This window comes from Tricharina praecox, assembly GCF_024521635.1.
Source record: "Tricharina praecox strain CBS 144465 chromosome Unknown BZA05scaffold_26, whole genome shotgun sequence".
Taxonomy (NCBI): Eukaryota; Fungi; Ascomycota; class Pezizomycetes; order Pezizales; family Pyronemataceae; genus Tricharina; species Tricharina praecox.
Window position 1 is genome coordinate 1 of NW_026250428.1, and position 18875 is coordinate 18875.

At 52.6% G+C, this 18875-nt stretch overlaps 6 protein-coding genes and 1 non-coding gene across 7 annotated transcripts; 5 read left to right on the forward strand and 2 right to left on the reverse strand.

Moving 5' to 3' along the window:
* Positions 1 to 3199: 3199 nt before the first annotated feature.
* BZA05DRAFT_421269 (uncharacterized protein) lies at positions 3200 to 4545 on the forward strand (the record flags this gene model as incomplete). The annotated part of the gene is made up of 5 exons (XM_051485689.1): positions 3200 to 3324; positions 3774 to 3873; positions 3992 to 4025; positions 4112 to 4405; positions 4496 to 4545. The coding sequence occupies 5 exons, from the start codon at positions 3200 to 3202 to the stop codon at positions 4543 to 4545; spliced, it is 603 nt and encodes a 200-aa protein (XP_051336410.1).
* Positions 4546 to 5111: 566 nt separating this feature from the next.
* BZA05DRAFT_447767 (uncharacterized protein) lies at positions 5112 to 5933 on the forward strand (the record flags this gene model as incomplete). The annotated part of the gene is made up of 2 exons (XM_051487185.1): positions 5112 to 5602; positions 5681 to 5933. 2 exons carry the CDS (start codon positions 5112 to 5114, stop codon positions 5931 to 5933), a joined length of 744 nt encoding a protein of 247 aa, XP_051336411.1.
* Positions 5934 to 8373: 2440 nt separating this feature from the next.
* BZA05DRAFT_447768 (uncharacterized protein) lies at positions 8374 to 8724 on the forward strand (the record flags this gene model as incomplete). Its single annotated transcript, XM_051487186.1, has 1 exon — positions 8374 to 8724. One exon carries the CDS (start codon positions 8374 to 8376, stop codon positions 8722 to 8724), a length of 351 nt encoding a protein of 116 aa, XP_051336412.1.
* Positions 8725 to 10190: 1466 nt separating this feature from the next.
* On the forward strand, positions 10191 to 10262 carry BZA05DRAFT_t255. Its single transcript has one exon. It is a non-coding gene; the product is annotated as a tRNA-Thr (tRNA).
* Positions 10263 to 11863: 1601 nt separating this feature from the next.
* Positions 11864 to 13387, reverse strand: BZA05DRAFT_145424 (uncharacterized protein). The gene is made up of 2 exons (XM_051478945.1): positions 12039 to 13387; positions 11864 to 11986 (listed from the first exon to the last, which is right to left on the reverse strand). Exon 1 carries the CDS (start codon positions 13207 to 13209, stop codon positions 12193 to 12195), a length of 1017 nt encoding a protein of 338 aa, XP_051336413.1. The 5' UTR covers positions 13210 to 13387; the 3' UTR covers positions 11864 to 11986; positions 12039 to 12192.
* A 561-nt stretch (positions 13388 to 13948) lies between these two features.
* On the reverse strand, positions 13949 to 15018 carry BZA05DRAFT_458834 (uncharacterized protein). The gene has a single exon (XM_051487617.1). It carries the CDS (start codon positions 14913 to 14915, stop codon positions 14055 to 14057), a length of 861 nt encoding a protein of 286 aa, XP_051336414.1. The 5' UTR covers positions 14916 to 15018; the 3' UTR covers positions 13949 to 14054.
* A 2354-nt stretch (positions 15019 to 17372) lies between these two features.
* Positions 17373 to 18875, forward strand: BZA05DRAFT_458837 (uncharacterized protein; the record flags this gene model as incomplete). Its single annotated transcript, XM_051487618.1, has 2 exons — positions 17373 to 18740; positions 18801 to 18875. The coding sequence occupies 2 exons, from the start codon at positions 17373 to 17375 to the stop codon at positions 18873 to 18875; spliced, it is 1443 nt and encodes a 480-aa protein (XP_051336415.1).

Consider the following 18875-nt stretch of genomic DNA (forward strand, 5'->3'; position numbering starts at 1 on the left):
CCTGTTCAAATAGTTTGAGTACAATGAGCTTTCCAGTGGGACACGTTACGGCGGTCGAAAGTGGACAAATAGTCAAACATGTGTATTGTGCATTTGACATTTTGCATTTGACATTTTGCTACGCGCCGTCTTGCAACCCACCGTTTTGGAACACAGCCCTGGTGGCCCCACCGCGCACCAAAACAGAGCGCCCACCGAGAGAAAAAGAGATAGAAAAAGAGAGAGTAAAAGAGAGAGGAAACAGAAAGCATAGGGGAGAGAAAAGAGAGCGGAAAAGAGGGCGAAAAAAGAGAGCGAAAATTGCGAGAGAACGGTAGGTGACAGCGAGGAAAGGAGTTTGGTGGGGTGGAGATGGATTAGGGTTTAGATCACAGAAGCTAGGCCCCACACGATAAAAAAAAAAAAAAAACCGTGCCATCACCACACTATAACCACCACTGACTCCACCGCTACCTCCGCCACCATGCCACCGAAGCTCTTTGTCTAGAGATGTTCCTCGCCAGAGCAGCAAGCTCAAGGTAAGAAGGCAGACGGAGAGTGGAAGTTATTGCATACCAAGTTCGGACGGTGTGCTGAACATTGGTGTTGGATTTGCGCTTTGTGGGTTAGAACATCTTAGTTTGCTTAACAACCAGTGAAGACTGGATTTCCGTTTCACAAATTGCTGGATATGGTTCAACTTGTGCTGACGTTGAGTGCTTCCTTTAGTTGTATTGTTTCAAGCCTCATCTCAGCCGGAAGGAGCCCAGGAGCAGTTGATATCAACACATTGAAATTCCGAGTGCTATATTATGATCCTAATCCCAGTCATAATCCGAGGGGTTAGTCGGATCACTAGAGTACATAGGAGGAGACAACGCCCGCCCTGTCGACTTGCTGCCCGCTCCTTCAACTGGCCCGTTCCCTCATTACAGTCGCTCCGTCGGCTCGGTGAACACTCCCAGAACTCGTCCGCTCTGTAGACTCACCTCTTCCCCGCCAGGAGTTGCTAATCCGCCTCGTTGCCTCCCGTCCTTGCATCTGTTGCTGCTACAAACTCCAGAATTGAGCCGCTACAGCGGGTTTCAACAAAGAGGTCGTGGATCTTGAAGCGATCCTTTCTCCGAGCCCTCCATTCCCCCACCCACTGTCAGAGTATCGGCTCCTGGCGCCTCTGCGGCCAGCTTCGGCCATTCGTCTGCCTTTTCGTTGCGAGGGACACCCTTGTGAGGAGGGCACCGCCAAATGTCAATGACCATTTTCGGTCTACCTGTTCCTCTGGAGGGAGAAATCTAGCGGTGATGGTGACGGTATAGTAGTGGTGATGACTGTTTTATCGCGTGGGGCCTACTGCGACATCTGAACCCTAACGCATCTACACCCCACCCAACTCCTCTCCTCGCTGTCACCTGCCGTCCTCTCGCGATTTTGGCCATCTTTTTCCGCTCTCTTTTCCGCCCTCTGTTTCTCTCCCTTATGCCTTCTCTTTTTGTCTCGGTGGGCGCTCTGTTGTGTTGTGGGGTGGGGCGACCAGTGCCATGTTGCAAACCAGCGGGTTGCGAGACGCACGTAGCAAAATGTCAAATGCAAAATTTCAAATGCACAATGTCAAATGCACAATACACATGTGTGGCTATTTGTCCACTTTCGACCGCCGTACACGTAACCAGCATCGCAGCAGTCACTAGTGTTTCCGGCGCGGTACAGAACACGCCATGAAATTGTGGCGTCGATGAATGTATTGAAGGGGGTTGTGGACACTAGAGAAAGGTGGCCGGCCGGCCGCCGCGTCGTGCACCACTCTCTGCCACCAAGTCCATCAGTGTGAAAATGTGGGTTTGTCATCCGCGCATGGCATGGTGGAGAAACACCAGCTCGCCGGGACGTGCGTTCGGCAATGCGCATTAGCTAATAGACCTTAAAGCACGGCTATCGGCTGTCGGTCGGTGGCTTTAACCGAGGACGAGGATCCACAACGTGTCATATGTGTGACACCGGGGTGGTTCACAGTTGGCACGCTCACGGCAGCGGGCAAAGACAGTCTACTGATTAGAAGGGAACAGCACTTGTACAATGGCGGTGAAGTAAACGTGGAGGCCCAACTGATTCGCACGACGGGTGTTCTTGGAAACAACTGAAAAGGGTTGACGATCGGATAATGACGAATAGGGAGAGAGAGTACATCCAAGAGTAACAATGTCTGATTGTAATGGCTTAACTCCCAGTGATGGTAGTCGATACCTTCTCTACGATGGAAAGTCGTCGGTCTTTATACCGACACGTAGTAATAGTTGATGATAACCAACAGCGATACTAATGTATTCCCATATTCATGAGGTATGTTGCCAGCTCGCTGGGTGTAACAGCCGCATCGATGAGGTTATTCCATGTCCGTCAAGTTCATTTAGCCGCCATCAAAGCCCTGGACAGCTTATATGTAGATAAATATCAGCAATTTTTGACGCTAACAAATCAGAAGCGAACGCATAAGATGGAAATAAATCGATGATATCTCACTCGGTTCCGATCGAGTGAGATATCGATACGCACGGTCCAAGGTTGCGTTCGCCCGTCACCAAGGCCAGGGTTGGATGTACTGCACGTGGTAGGTGTCCTGTGGATGGCCTGCGTGTCTATATCTCCTTTTTGGAACCTCCGGAACGTTGGAATGCGTTTAGATCGAATATCGCTGATGTATGCAGTGATCGGCTGAATCGGCGAGACCACCACGGCTGATTGCAACATCCCCAACGGCGCCGCCACGTGTTCTAGCTCACAACCACAGGTTAATGTATCATGTACTCTTGTCAAAACCACAGCGCCACAGCCCACGGCTAGTACAAGCGCCAACCTTTCCGGGCCCTGATGGGGCTCCACTGCTGCATTCCTCCTCTGGCTTGCCCGGAGCCCTACAGTCCTTGATATCACGAGCCCGACAAACTCGGTCACGTCCTGGACATTGCCCTGTACGGAATACTCCCACCGCCGTAAATCGTGTGAGTAGACCGACTACTCACAGGCATGTGGCCTCACGTTAAGGGCTTGGATGTTGCAGCTCCTTAGGGCTGGATATGATTTCCTTTTTCTAATAAAAACCGCTCCCTCGAGCATCTTATTTACATCGCCATCCGACATCGCATCAACCACTCGAAAAGAAACAAGAACCCTCAACAACCTCCCCTTCCCGGTCACATCAAGAAAAACATGAACCCTCACCGGAATGACCGAATACATGGACTTCCGTGCGGCCTCCAAGACCAACAGACAGCTCTGCGACCTGGCCAAACTGATCACCCTACGCCGGTTGCTACAGAGGTCTACAGAGACTATTCGATCGCAGCGAGGGTAGGCGGCCGTAGAGCCTTGGCTGAAGAGGATGATGTGGCGCATGCTAGCATGCGGGTTTCCGACTGGCACCACCACTCAGCGTGAAATTTACCACGATGTGGTTGTGCAGGGCTGCAGGTTGTATCATCAGTATCTGGTGACCCTTCTCCGTTCGTTTTGACGTAGGCGGCTGGGCTAGATAATAGTTTCCGCGCTGGCGGCATCGTGGGGGATGAACTCGAGCTGAGAAGGCCGCTTAAATGTACATACGGCTTAATGAAATTGATACCGCTGATCTGCCGAACCTATTGACGAGCTGTGACATGAACTCGAAACTTTGCCACATCTGAATCGGCGGGGCACCACTGGGTAAGTAGGTACGTAGGTACTTGTTCTGACAACTATGGTGCCTGCGGTCAAGTATCGTAGATGGGCAGCGCAGTGCGCTACGCTGGACCGTCCGGTAGCCCGCGACACGAACAGATCTCGGAGCTCACTCGATGCCGTGTTCCACCAGTGTTCGACATAGTCCAGTTCGTCCGTCCTGAGCTTCGCACGGGCTGGACTGTATCTTGGCAGTCCATCCGGGAGCGGTGTTTGGACGGACTAATCTAAAGTAATTATACCGTGCAAAATTGATGTCGGGTCACTTTTCTGGTGGGCTCATGACATCATCGATCTGCAGGAATCGTCCAATGCGTGCCGAAACTTCTTATATGGTAAATATATTCTCATTCAGTAGGCCTTATGCTACCTGCTACCTACTAGTTATATCTTGATATTTGTGATGTATCATCGCTAACAGCTAGCCCTACAGGAGTATACATCATTTTTGCTGTCCAGATCAAACTGTATCTGGACGATACCAAGGGATACGGCCATACCAAGCTGCATCGCATCTGGGATAATCTCGGCGATATCCCTAGATTCGAGAACCTGGGTATCAATGGATTCACCCTGCGTGCTCCAAGAATCAAGGCTCGTAAGCGCAAGCGGGAAGAGAGTCCGCTGTCAGAGGACATCTTTGAAGACATGGAGTACGGAGACAGTGACGGGCTTGGGGATTACGAGGACCCCAATGATATCTCAGAAATTGACTGTACTGAGGTGGATAAAAATTTGCATTACATGAATGTGCATCATATCGCTGTCTTTTTAAACTACTTCAGTGAATAACTACACGTTGCAGGGCATGACAGTACCTATCACTTACCAGACTCTAAAACATGGGCGTTATAAGAATTTCCCTGTGATGCGGAATATATCAGTCCAATTTTCGTATATGCACCATGTAGCTATAAGGGTGATAGAGCACATAGTTTGAATGAGGCTCATCGAAGACATATGCCATGTTTGTGAAGAAATCAAGCTTGTGATACTAAGGATTTTCTATCTTGGGCTGATATATCTCACAATGCTTCACAAAACCTACCAGTTTAACAGTCATTATTGTACGCCAGGGCTGTGCATTTAAATAATGACTATATTGGCCTGACGAATGCCTTCAGGCTTAGAAAGTGAGAAGGCCAATTTATGTGATAGTGGTTTTCGCTTCATAGGCACCATGTAGGAGTTGCAAGAATTCTAGGGTTATAAGAACATCAGCCTTATTTTAATATAAACCTTATGGGAAACCTTATCAGTAGGACGTGCTTATGAGTGGCTTATAGAAAGCCTGTAAAATTTCATCAACTTATACAAGGCTGACATAATGCCTCTGACCTAAGTACTAGGCTCTACATGGTACTGACCACTCCTCAGATATATTTCATCCAACCCCCCACCGTGACCATCTTTCTGACATGATGTCGCCAATCCCGAACGACCTTCCCATGACCTACACCTACATGGCCAGCATCCGCTGCCAGCTTCTGCGTCGCCGGGGCACTGATATGGAGGGCCGAGTAATGATCTTTTGTGATCATTACGCATACGGCAAGTGCGCTGCCAAGTGGGCACAAATGGGTCAGGAGAAGTACGTCAATGCTGGCAAGCTCCGCTGCGGGTGCGGCTACAAGTACTCCGATGAAAGCCTTGGCCGCGCCTCGCGAGAGGGTTGTCAAGTCCGAGTAATTCTCGGGCTTGCAGGGAAAGAAGGCTGGGCTGGCCGGGCCTTCTTTCCCTGGGACCGCGGAGGATTCCGCGAAGGGGAATCAGATTCCCATCACACGCAGTATAATGCCGCTTACACCACGTCGCAGCAGAGCGAACATCCAACAAAGTATCAGTCACGCAGCCTCTCCGGAGATCAATTGGGTCTACTCGCGCAGAATCCGCGTCCGAGCGGTGGCAATCCGTGTGTTTCCATTCTAGAAACCATCTCGCTCCGCCACCATGGCTCTATTTGCTGCCACTTACTGACACACGCGTACAGCCGAGTTGTCGACTACTCCAAGTTGACGAACTCCACGACTTCCAACATTCGAGAGATGGGTGCTGCACCTCAGATCTCGGGTTGCGAACTTCCGGTACACCGACGTCAAGCTCCCTGCTCGCCCAGTAGGCGTCACCATCAACACGTGCACGAACCAGTCGACGACAACGGACATGGATGGCGCCGCTTCGCCGAACCAAAAGACATCCACCACCACTTGCGATGGACTGAGTTCTGGTGGACTTCAGATTGATACGGCTGGTGAGCGAACTATGTTTCTTTATGGAGGATGTCTGTGTATTTTTGTTTGTGTTTAGTACTGTAGTTCTTCTTTCAATCAATGCTTGTTCTGTTCAACCGTGCGGAAGCCTATAATCGTGCTTGTAAGATTAACAGAACAAAGTGCTCACAAGGACTCGCTGGTACTAACGGGGGTTGTTTTCACTTGAGTTCGACGAGATTCCTACACGTCTGGTACACACCGGCGTGTGTTCCCACTCCACCCCAGAGGCTAAACTGCCATTCCGTTTACCTGATCCGCAGATATCCAAGACATATCTCGTAGATTACGTTGATTTATGTCGCCACCCTATCAGGTAATTCACCTATCATCTAACAAAAGATCTTCTATGGTGTACATAGGGCACGGTAACGACAACAGCAACAGATAAGACTTCGAAGCTTCCCGGCGGAATCAACCCCGGCAACCGCATACTCACTACACACAACATTGCCATCTAGCATATAAACAGCACCACGTCGATCTGTCAATTATACTGAGATCAATAACAGGATTGGTAGGAAGATAATTGTTGTCCGGACGGGCGGTTGACCGCGCTGTTCTGGTCCACATGACCCTCAACTGCGACCCCCACCAGTCTCAGTTCGTGAGGAGCTATTATCGACGGTGCTTGTATCGATCGTATCATCAGCACTGATTCTCTTCTCGCTGCATCAGACGCTTCGGGTGACTGGTCGGGCCGTGAGAGCGTGCCCCATCTTGAGCTGGTATCATCGTGCCACGAGACGTTTCAGGGCTTCGGCGGCGCTGGGTCGCCCGTCGCCGCCCCATGGCAGGAACTGACCCGTCTATGGGTGGTCTGGACTGCTGTTGAACGGAATCGCCTGGAATGTCTGCAATTCTGCGAAGCCCAACTACCGAGTGATGTCTGCATGACATCAACAGTCCGAGTGATATTTGGTAGTGAGTGACTGGGAATGTGGGAATGACGGAAGTGCACTCGTAGAGACACTCTGCAAAGGGCGAAATTCAAACACGATTACACATTAGGTACGTGGTAAACCTGGCGGGAGAATTACATATCTCCTGAAAAAGTGTTAAAAGTGATATTTGTCTATTCATGGTGGCAAGAGATACGGTTCTTTTGAGGTAGTGAGAAAAAGCTTTTCTCTAATGGCACCACAAAACGTGTTAGTTACAGAGTAGCGCCGGAAAATTGCGAGCAGACTGGCCTGCTCACAAACATGCCAGTGGACCGGTCTGCCCATAAAACCTTTCCCTACAGCCCGGCCACCTCGTATAACCAGTCACTTCGGCAGGGGGCGGGTTACTTGGTCTGGTGGCCGGTCAATTTATCAAATACTAGTTTTGCCTGGCAGGCTAGAACATATATGATAGACAAGACATAGCTAGCAGGAACGTAACCAATAGAAGGAAGCAATGCGAAAGAAAAAAGATGCGCGGACGATTCCCAGGCCTGCCTGGGAATCTGAATGCGCCCACCGTGAGCCTTGGGTTCGGCTTCTAGGTTCGGTCAGCTATGGGCAGAGGAAGAAGGCGAGTATCGCAGAATCATGAGTCACTCACCCACAGGTCCACGGCGTAAGACCCGCGAGTTAGACCCTTGGTGCTGCTGACCGAACTTTCGGAACTCTCGGCGGGACTCGCGGTAGTACTTGAGAGATGTTAACCCGAATGAACATTGTGAAAGTTAGATGGCGGAAGACTCACGACTCGCGGCATTGAAAACGCAATATATTTCTGTGTCGAAGAAGTATCAATGTTGGTGGCTGCCGCGCAGGGCTTTGTAAACGAGTATGTTGATGGTGATGATGACGAAGGATGGAGGGAGAGAAAGAAAGGAAGGGGGTTGACGTGCGAGAGAAAACGGCGCCGATGTGCGCTAATATTAGTCCCCGTTAGCGTATCGCCCATGCTAGCGTCTCGCCTATCGATTCGAAGGTTCGCTGATAAGATGATCGACTTATCTAAGCACCGCTGCCGCCGCCGTACATAGGATGGTGGATACGGATGACTGCCGGCAGGAAGGTGGTGGCCAGTCGTTATCCTTTAGGCGGCATGAGGAACTGCAAAGTGTAGGGCTGTGGGGATGTGTGAAAGGGATTCCAGATTCCAGCCACTGCGTACCACGGCTGGTCGCAACATCCTCTACGGCGCCACAAACATTCGGAGCTCACAGTTGTAGGGTAATGTATCATATTCTTCTGTCACAACCATAGAGTGACGACCTGAAGACGACAGACTGTCCGATTGCTTCCTGGCATCCAGGATGATTGTAGTTGTCCGCTCGTGTTGACAGTACATTTGAGGTCGGAATGTTTCCGCTCCTTGAGACTCGACATGATTTCCTTTTGCGATGCATAAATATCGCTCCCTCTCGCATCGTTTGCTCATTACCATCTGGTATCGCATCGGTCACTCCGAACGAACCATGAAGCCACAGCAGCCCGCTGTTCCCGTTCCAACCGAAGTCACTTTGATGATTATCGACGCGCTCCCCGGAATCCACGAATACCTCGACGTCCGCGACACCTCTTGGAGTAACAGAGAGATCTGTGACATGGCTACAATGGCCACCCTGCGTAGGTTGCTGCAGATGTCCACCGAGAGCTTTCGGTCGCAGCCAGGGGAGGCGGATCTAGAGCCATGGCTGATCAAGTTGCGGCGGCGCCTGGAAGAATGCAAGTTTCCGTCTGGCCCCGCCATGCAGCGGGCGTTCTTCGCAGATGTTGCTATGCAGGGAGACCGGTTGTGGTGGCGGAGGATGGGGGTCGATCGTTAGGAATTCCACGGACTGACCGGGCTGGATATTGCAAAGAAGCTGTATCCGTGCCGACGGCGTCTTGAACTTAGCTTAGGTGATGCCGAACGAGCCGCTTCGAGATAGGTAGTGATACTTTACCGATAGTAATACCGCCGATCGCAAGCCTGCCGAACCTATTGACGAGCTGTCACATGAACTCGAAACGCGGACACCACTGTGGGTAGGTATGCAGGCACCTGTTAATATAGCCATGGTTCCTGCAGTCGAGTATCGTAGGCAGCGGAGTGAGCTACGCTAGACCGTCCGGTAGCCCCCCACAGATCTCGGAGCTCTACCGATGCCATGTTCCACCACCGGGCACCTGATGATGACGTAGGTACTCGGCAAGATCGTGGGGCCCAAGCTGCAGCCTAGGAATGAAAGAACCAATGCCGTATAGAAGGATGATTGAGCTCTAGGCGGCACGACGAGTAAACCTCCGTGGCGGGAGGTGCGTCTTGCATTGCAATAGCAGCTTGGGATTGCGTGACGCACGAAGCCTACCGCTGCCACCGCCGCCGGCGTACAATGGTGGATGAGGATGATTGCAGGAGGCGGATCGTGATCAAGTCGACTTCCTGTGAGCGGCGATGTTGACTGTGCAGTGCACAGCCGTGTGATACGAAGTAAGACGGCAAAGGGGATTTCAGATTTCCCCCTGCAACTCCTGAATCAGCATGCAACTCAAAGCCAAGGTGGGGGTGCTACTTACATCCCATAGTTCCAGCGGATAAGGGGCAAGGTGTGTCACTTGTAATAGCGAGATCCATCATTCAGTGAGAACTGAGTCACCGTAATTCACGATATCCAAGTCAAATTGGATATGTGCCAGGCCTTGTTGATCGAGCCTAAGGAGTGGCACTGGCTGGTAGTGGTGGATGAGAGCGAGTGCCAGCAGGACAGGCGACGCCAGACAATGGTGGATGAGAGTGAATGCCGGCGGAGGCGCGTAACCAGTCGACTTCCTCTGGCCAGCGCGAGGAACTGCGAAGTGCCAGGCCGTGCGAATACGTAGTCCAAAGGCGATGGGAATTCCAGATTCCAGTCACTGCGACTCCTGAAATCAGCATGCAGCCCAAAACCAAGACAGAAATGCTACTTACATATTATGGTTCAGGCGGCTAAGTCATGAAGGGCCATCCCAGGTGTGTCAAGGGACCACTGATGATCGCCGCGCAGTGGAGTGAGCTGACCGAGTCGATGAAGGGCACCCCCGGAAAAGGCCGTATGAGAGAGTATATCGGCAGGAGGGGCGCCACCATATATGAGTGCCGGCAGAGGAATATGAGTTGTCGCCATACTCTCGGCAGCGCGAGAGACTGCGAAGCACATGGCTGTATGTATATGCAGTTTCCAGCCGAAGGGGAATCCATATCCTAGCCACTACGCCTCTTTGTGCAGCATGGCTATTAGATGTATCAAAAACGTGTGGCTTACATTGTAAAGCTCCGATGGCCAAGCGGTAAGGCGCGTCACTTGTAATGACGAGATCCGTGGTTCAAATCCGCGTCGGAGCTTCACAGCACCTTTTGCCACTTTGATGATATTTTGTTTTGCTCTGCGTCTGTTCGCCGAGTGTACGAGGTATCTACGGATTGCTACTAGCGGGAAAGGAAGGAAAGAAATAATCGTGAATCCGGAAATTGAGCTGCAGCCTTCACCTACCTACCAGCTATAAACACCTCGTCTTGTCCTTTCGACACATGGCTATAGCTGCCCACCATCCGCAGCTTTTTTTTTTGTTAATTCATCGATTGCGTGTGACCTATCTAGATCATGGCAATATCTACCCGTTCGCCCCCCCGTTTCCCTGCCACTGTCCAATCCAACTTTCGTCAGGCGGCCCGATGTGGCTTTCCCTACCCCCGCCGTGGCCTGTCCCGAAGATATATGAGCGCACCAAAGAAATGACACTAGGAAAAAACCATCCGCAGCTTTTGGAAATGGGAAAACAAGGAGGAGAGTTACGACGAGTGACGGATGATGCGTATCATGGAGGAGCAGGAGGAAGGGTTTAACGACACACGCCGTTATCACTTTGCGTCACAGATATGGGTAGATCGATTAATGGTATTATCGATATCGCGAGAGAGAGAACGCCAATTCCTTGTCGCAGAGGGCCCTATTAGACTATGCCCCCCCGCCTCCCAGTCCTTTCCTGCCAGCCCCGCGAGAGCAAAAATAAATCTCTGTCGTCGCGGTTCGATGCTGCGCCGCTGCCGACCGAAATCCGAGAGCCAACGAGAAAAGAAAGAGAAAAAGAAATAAACAACGAGGACCGCAGCCTCGCACTCCCGTTCTCGCCCCCTCTCGCCCTCCTTTTCGGCCTCCTCATCTCTTGGGATTTTTGTCCCCACGTCCGTTGTTTTGAGGTGTTCAGAGCATCACTCATCGGCGAACATGTTTATCATGCTCCGCTTCCTCTTCCCTGTTCGCGTCTTTTGTCGTCCTTGTGTACATCGCCGTCTGCTGGGCTCGCCATTTTCTCTGGATGATGCTTGGAGAGCGTGATACTGTCCTGGGCATATTTCGCATGTCTTAATTCGCTTCGTGGCGGCTTGGGAATCAGTGAATATGGCGACCCTGGTGAGGCGAGTGCCGCGTTGGATCTCTTGTGCTGCCGCTGTCTTGGAGGCCCCGAAAATGGCTGCGCACTCGGCGTCATATGCTTCTTGCTTAAGTCCCATATGCGTCCCGACTCCCGATGCCTCTCTAGTTTCCGTCTCCTCCCTTCCACACCGTCGCATACCCGCTCGCTCCGTCTCGCGCTTTGCCGAGCCCTAGCCGTAGGGAAAGCCGTCGTCGTATGTCGCTTTAAGCTCCGATAATGTCCCCAGCATGTTCTCCTCGGGGAAGGGCGGCTGATTTCAGGGCGGCTCGCCTCGTGCGGTTGTTGAGGAGTGATTCGCCCGGCCGAAGTGGTTGGCATTGGTAGTGATTGGCGGCGGCGAGGCGTGTGAACGGCATCGGTAAGGACGCCGGTGGTCGTGGTACGGAAGCCGGTGGTCGTGGTAAGGATGATGGTGCTCGTGGTATGGAAGCTGTGCTTGTGATACGGAAGCCGGTGATCGTCGTACGACAGTAAATACGCGTGGAGAGTTTGGTGCTCGTGGTACGGAAGGTAGTGCTCTTGGTACGGGGGCCGGTACGGAAGATTCCATCGCTACTCGATCTCGTTGCTTGGAATACTCGTAGCTATCTCGGTGTAGTTTGATGAGCATCATTCATGAACCGTGAACGCCTTGGAAGATGTTAGCAATCGACAATCTAGGTCCGAAGCAGAAAGCACATACCCGCTCGACCGCGAATCCAGCCGCTCATTTCCTACCGGTACCGACGTAGGATGTTGCCAGGCCCACCATGGGCACCCTCCTCTTCACCGGCGCACACCTGTTGTCGTTTTTGTCGGAAGCGACAACGTTGCGGCGAGCCACCTGCGGCATCTCCTCACGGTTTCTCCCCGCCGTTTCCAATTGCTGCGCTGTACTCTCTGTAGGCGTCGGTATACGTTTTGTAGGCATCGCGCTTCGTCTGGTGGGCTTTGCGGTCCTTTTTGTCGGCTTTGAGGTTGACGCGATTCGCTTCGAAGTATCGTCTCTCGGCTTCGAGGTAGTTTTTGTACGCCTCGCTGCTCTTTATGTACGCTTCGAGATCCTTCTTGTAGACTCCAAGGTCCTCTCGGTATGTTTCGCCCTTCTTTCTGTGCGCTTCGCCCCTCTTTCGGTCGCCTCCGGGGTTGCCTTCGAGGTTGGCCTTGCGTTTGGCTTCGGGACTGGCTTTGCGCTTGGCCTCGAAGAGGGCTTCGAAGTGGTCTTTGCGTTTGGCCGGGCAGTTGGCTTCGTATTTATTTTCGAAGATCCAACCGAGGTGAGCTTCGTGGTTGGCTTCGTGGTTGGCTTCGAAGTGGGATTTGTGTTTAGCCGTAGGATTGGCTTCGGGATAGAGTTCGAGGTTCGCTTCGCGGCTGGCTTCGAGGTTGGCTTCGTGATTGTCTTCAGGTATGGCTTCGTGGTTGGCTTTGGGACAGGCCTCGAGGTTGATTTTGGGACAGGCCTCGAGGTTGGCTTTGCGACTAGCTTCGGGGATGGTTTCGGCGTCGGCTTTACGTTTAGCCGCCGGGCTGGCTTGTCGGCTGGCCTTGCGTTTGAATCGCGGGTTGGCTTCGCGATTGTCTTCAGGGATGGCTTCTCGGTGGGCTTCAAGCTTGGATTCTCGGTTGTCCTTGAGTTTCGCTTCGGGATTGACATTGCGTCTGGCTTCGAGATTGGCTTCGAGATTGGCTTCGAGATTGGCTTCGAGATTGGCTTCGAGATTGGCTTCGAGATTGGCTTCAAAGGTTGCTTTGTATTTGGCATCTCGGATTGCTTCGTGTCGCTTGGCCGTGGATTTAACGTCTTGGGCTACGGCGATGGTCTCGAGATCCTCCGCGCCGGACACGCGGTTGCTATCGAGAAACTGGGACATTGTGCACTTAAGTATTCGAGGCCTCTAGGTCGAAAGATTGAAAGAGGAGTGAGTACTGATAGGGTGTGGACAAACGATTGGCGAATGTTTTGTTTATGATGGGGTGCGGCGGATGTGGGGTTGTGGGGTGCGGAGTAATGGGTTCGTGGGTGAACGAGCCAGAGCCCGCCACGCGTCGATGGACTCTGGAGGGCTCTCTCCGCATTTTCACACCATGCTTAAACAGAATGGTGAATGCAGCTAAGTTGTGCGGCTCAAAGTCACGTGGGAGCTATTTATCCTTCATAGCTCCCGCGGACCCGTCTGGAGCTGCTGCGGTTCCCCGCCAACACACCAGTACGTAACCGAACAGCACGAATCTAACCTGCGCCCGCGACCGATAAACAGAGGGATTTACTGTATCCGTCCGACTGCCTTGGGCATCCTGCGTGTTGGTGGACAACTATGTATCAACTGGTCATGGCGGCATTAAACAACTTCTGTGGTTGTACTCAGGGAAGGGGCAAGGGATGAATGATTGATTGGTTGATTGATTCGAATCTAATGAATGAGTCCCGTTTAGCGAAAAGTAATGAGCACCAATTACATGCGCGACCCAGTTGGCCACGGCCGGGTTTTAGACGTTAGCTATCACTCATGTTCCCGGAAGATGCGCAATATTATTTTCACTAGCGAGGGGGAGACAGGCTCTGTAACTTCCACGGTCTATTGAGGACGAATGCAATGATCAAATAGTAACCCCGCTGACAATCCCTCCCACACAGAACAAACGAGTGACTCCGTGAAGTTTTGGATCATGCCTCTTCGCCCCAGACCACCCACCCACCAGCCCGACCATCACCGTCTCACGAAGCCTCGCCATGAAAAAGTAGAAAATAGAGAAACGTCCTAAACGTCTCGAGCAGCGACACCTCTAAGTCCTCCAGCTCCTCGCCCTCCAAGTATTCGCTATCGTCCTCCAAGTACCGGTAGTCTTTATCGTCAGCTATCACCGAATCCTCCTCCACCTCCACCTCCTTCTCCGCTACAACCACCACTAATTTCTTCCCCCCATACCCCTCATCTTCGTCATACTTCTCTACCACACCCTCATACTCCTCCCGGTCCTCCTCCTCCTCGTCGTCCGCGTCCTCCTCCTCCTCCTCATGCACAGTATACAGCTCAACATTCTTCACCGGAACATCCGGCAGCTCACTGGCAGGCGCGGCATAGAGCGGTCGTATGCGCGAGGCGCTATTCGTGCGCCGTGCGTAATCGACCGCAACTGCGGAGGGCGTGATGTGCAGCGTCGTGGTATCAACGGAGTACCGGTGCCTGGCGACCTTGCCGCGCACAAAGATCTCGTCTTTGGTGAGCGCTGGGAGAGGGGTTAATGGGATTCGGAGCAGGATGAGGAGGATGGGAGAGGGAGGAGGGCTGGGGAAGCTGGGGATATGGGGAAATGGGAGGATTGAAGGATGCGTGGGGAAGATGCATGGGGAAGACGGACTGTTATTCATCACTGGGCACAGTTCGTCGTCCGTGATGGTTAGGCGGAGGAGGAGGAAGGGGAACGTGGTCGGCTGCTGTGGGGATTGGTGATGCCGGGACTTGTGATGGGGCGACTTGTGATGCGGAGACCGGTGCTGCAAAGTCGGATGCTTCGAGATGCGGGTCTGGGGAGTCGCTGCTCGTGGGGAGTCCGGGGAGTGCGGGCAAGTGGACATGATTTTGATGCTGATGGTGCGATTGAGAAGCTCTTCCCCGCCACAGATGAGAAGCCAAGAGGATGTGTCAGAGAGGGATGGATGGAGGGGTTAATCGTTATCGACCAGAGCGGAGGGTAGACACTGGAGATGATTGGATCTCTGGTTGGATATGGATATGGACATGGTCGGCCGGAATAGGCGACCAAACCCCTTGCATTGCGACAAGGCGAACCTAGCGTTCAACGTCGGATGCAACCGGCCTGGAGAAGACACTATCCTCCCAAAAGAGCTCCAAAATCACCGGCTACAAGATCTCGGGATTGATGCTATTACTGCTGCTAGCGAAGCTTCCTCGAGGTGAGACATTTTGGCCGTCGTGGTAATTAGGTTACTCTACTGTTGCCGATCAGCTATCGGCAACCGTGAGCGAAAGTAAAAATGAAGAACATACCGAGCCGACGCGTCGCCGTGAACCTTCTTGCTAGATAACGGTAGTGTTCGTAACCTGAACTCGCATATACCCGAAATATCATGGTTTGGCCGATGAAGTCACCGAAAGAATTGCCTTCACGCCGAAGTCGAGCATAAGCTCTGGAGTAAATACTCTAATCGTGTCGAGATTATGAGCTCGGGCGAGTCTCCATTGATAAACTTTACGCGTATAGTCAAAACCCATGCCGAATGTGACATCTCCGGACTCATCGCGAAATACCGAGTTGACGATCCTGCATCAACCCCTAACGAATGTGCTGGGCTACCAGGCTATTCATTCCCATATCCAGATTTCCAGAATGCGGAACCCAGGGTCAACACACCTACTCCCCCCCCCCCCCCCCCCCCCACCACCCCACTTCCCCTGTTTCCCGCGCCGCCCTGACGGTGCAATGACGTGAGATCCGTGGCGAATCTGCGGTATCGCTACTTCAAGCGGTTAGGTAGCCACGTCTGCACGCAGGGGCTGTGTGGATTCACTGCGACGGCTTTGACGAGCGATAAAACTGCACCGAAGTACCAGCTGAAACCCGTCCCTGCGGATCCAGCACACCCACCACACCCACCCAGCAATAAACCGCTCGAATAGTCGAATAGTCGCCCTCCACGCCTACCCGGTCAAAACAGCCGCTGCTTCACAGACACGATTAACTGGCACATCCGCAGCATCGACAGAATTTCCAGCCAAAAGAATCGGTAGGCACGGCATTCTAGCGTGTGACGTTACGCGACCACGCGGAGCCGTACGAGACGTTCGCAACCATGGTTGCGGTGTCTGAAACTAACTTTGGAATCGCATCTGGAGGAATTGTATGGCTGAGGGGCTGAGGGCTCAGGGCCGAAGGTTGTCGCGACTCGTCAGGGCGATCCCAAAGCAGATGGAGAAGTAGAGGAATCTTGGGAAGAAGGCACAGGCTATGGCTGGATACAACTAACTCCACCTCTAGATACCCCATAGGAGCATCCGCTACCTAAGTCTATTCACCTCGTACAAATGCCCATACAGTACATGATCATAATCATGAATTGGCACTCGCTACGGTTTCGCGATTGATCTGGATTTCTGCTATATGGTAGTTATCGAAAGGGGATAGGGAGGGGTAAGGAGGGGTAATAGTCACTGCATGATCAGTGGCAGCTTCGCAGATAAACAGCGTAGCTAGGCCATCGTGGACTCTCGCGATCATCCCGTCACCCCTAGTGATGTTTGCAGGCGGTTCCCGGGGGTGGCTGTGGAAGAAACGGCCAGCGATGCGGCAGACTGGGAGATCGGGTTGAGGGAAGAGGGAGAGAAGCAGCAGAGCACTGGAATTTACCTACCGCCGGTGTCTTCTGGGGCCTCCGTCTCCCCCGTTCGGCTTACCTTCTTGCCTTTACTCTGGCTCTGACTATGTCCCGTCTATTGTTGTTACTGGGGTTTGGTAGGCTGATCATTGGGGCAAGTAGGCCGCGTGGGGTCGGTCGTTGGACAATCACCACTTCTTCTGCTAGACCGAGACATGTCCTCCGGATGATACCATGTAGCGAAGCGACATTGAGCGGCGGTGAAAGAGACAGAGCAGTGAGAGACAGAGCAGTGGGAGACAGCGCAGTGAGAGACAGAGCTGAGGGATAGCGGAAGAAACTGAGGTGTATTGCCCAGGTGAAGAGAGGTAATTCTGGGGCTCGCAGGGCGGGTAAATAAGAGGTTTATTATTGGCTGCGAGTGATATGTAGTAAACCAGGATCACACTGAGTAGGAGCCGCTCACTCGCCCCACGACACAAGTGCCGAAACGTAAGTGGATTTCGGGTTACCACTCACCTTTTGACGTTGTGCATCACAACCACCACAACAACATTCGTTCTACAACCATCCTCCACCACAACATTCCCTCTTCCCTCTTCCCTCTCCCCTCCACCATTACCCCAACGGTCGCTCTACCCCCAACTCCCCTGCACACTCTTTCTTTGTACTCACACCTCCTTCCACTCCGCTCTATCAATGTCGTCCTCCGCAAACATCAAGCCGGTCGCCGCCGAGGTAGCTCACGCCGAAAAGACTTCCCCGGTATCCGTTGTCCTCGAGCAAGCTGCTGGATCCGAAGAAGCTTCCGAAGGAAAGGTCGATTCTTCTATCAACCATCGTCCGGACGAGATCGTAGAGCAGTCGGCAGAGAAAATCACCGAAGAGCCTGTCGACATCGCCGCCGGAAAGGCTACCGACCAAGCTGTCGCGCAGACCGGAGAGGCTAATGCTTCTGTCGTTGAAGGCCTGATCAAGGAGGAATCACCGGATGAGGATGAAGGCTTGATCAAAAACACCGTTGATTTCTTCAGTCTGGGTGTGAAGGATGAATCAGGGGATTTCCTTTCAGCACCCAACGAACCGACCTTTGGCCAAGCAGTTGCGAAGGCGGTCGAGAAAATTATGGAACATACCATCGACAGGATCCTTCGGCTGGTGTTGGATAGGATCATGCAGGAAATTAACGCGACGTCTCTTGACGGGGATGACGAGACCAACGGCGAGGCTGGGGCTTCTGCTAATGAGGATGGCCCCGACAAGCTCATCGTTGAGTTTCCCTTCCGTCTGATTAAGAAGGAAGTGTATATCCTGTCCGTCACCAACAACCAGGCTATCGCGAAGAACGCCGAGCGGATCGTTATAAAGATCATCGACAAAATTGTCCAGAAGATTAAAGAGCAGACTTTTGAGGAGGCTGAGGCTGGCGAGCAGGCTGCGGCTTTCGAGGAGGCTGCGGCTGTGGCCACCGACGAGATCAATGCTTGTGTCAACGATGTCGTGGAGGAGATGATTGCTGGCTCCTCCGATCTCCTTTCCGAAGATGAACCGAGCAACGTCCCTTCCGCGACTGCTGAGGACATCGATAACCAGATGGCCGAGCCGACCACGGTGCAGCCGACTGGCGACGCTTCTGCCGACGAGATCGCCGTTGATCCCAGCGAAAACCGTCTTCCACGCGATGCGTCGTTCCAGCATCTCCTTGAAGATCCCGTCCAGCAGGTGGCCGTGGTGCACCTCCTTGAAGACCCTAGCCAGCTGGTGGCCGCCAAGCACTTCGTCGAGCTGACCGACGAGCAGAACAACACGACCAGGCACATCACGATGGACGATTTGCTCTCCATTCTCGACTTGGACAGCGTGCGGATCGACCCTGCGTTCGCCAAAAAGTGTTACACGGGCTTCATCTTGTCCGAGATCGCTAAAACAAAGGCCACCGAAGAGCTGAAAGTTGCGCTCCGTAAAAACAGAGTCTTGGAAGAACAGCTGGACGGCTTCCGAAACATCAACGCGAAGATGGTAGCGAGAATGCTTGACGATGTCAAGCAGAAGAGAGATATGGCAAAGGTATATCCAAAATGGGAGCAGGTGGGGACAGCGATGAGGATGGCAGCTAACAAGTGGTAGACTATGGAACGACAGCTACAAGAGGTTCAAGTTTTGCGCCAGGCTACTAAAAGTGGCTGCGACCTGCCGAAATGA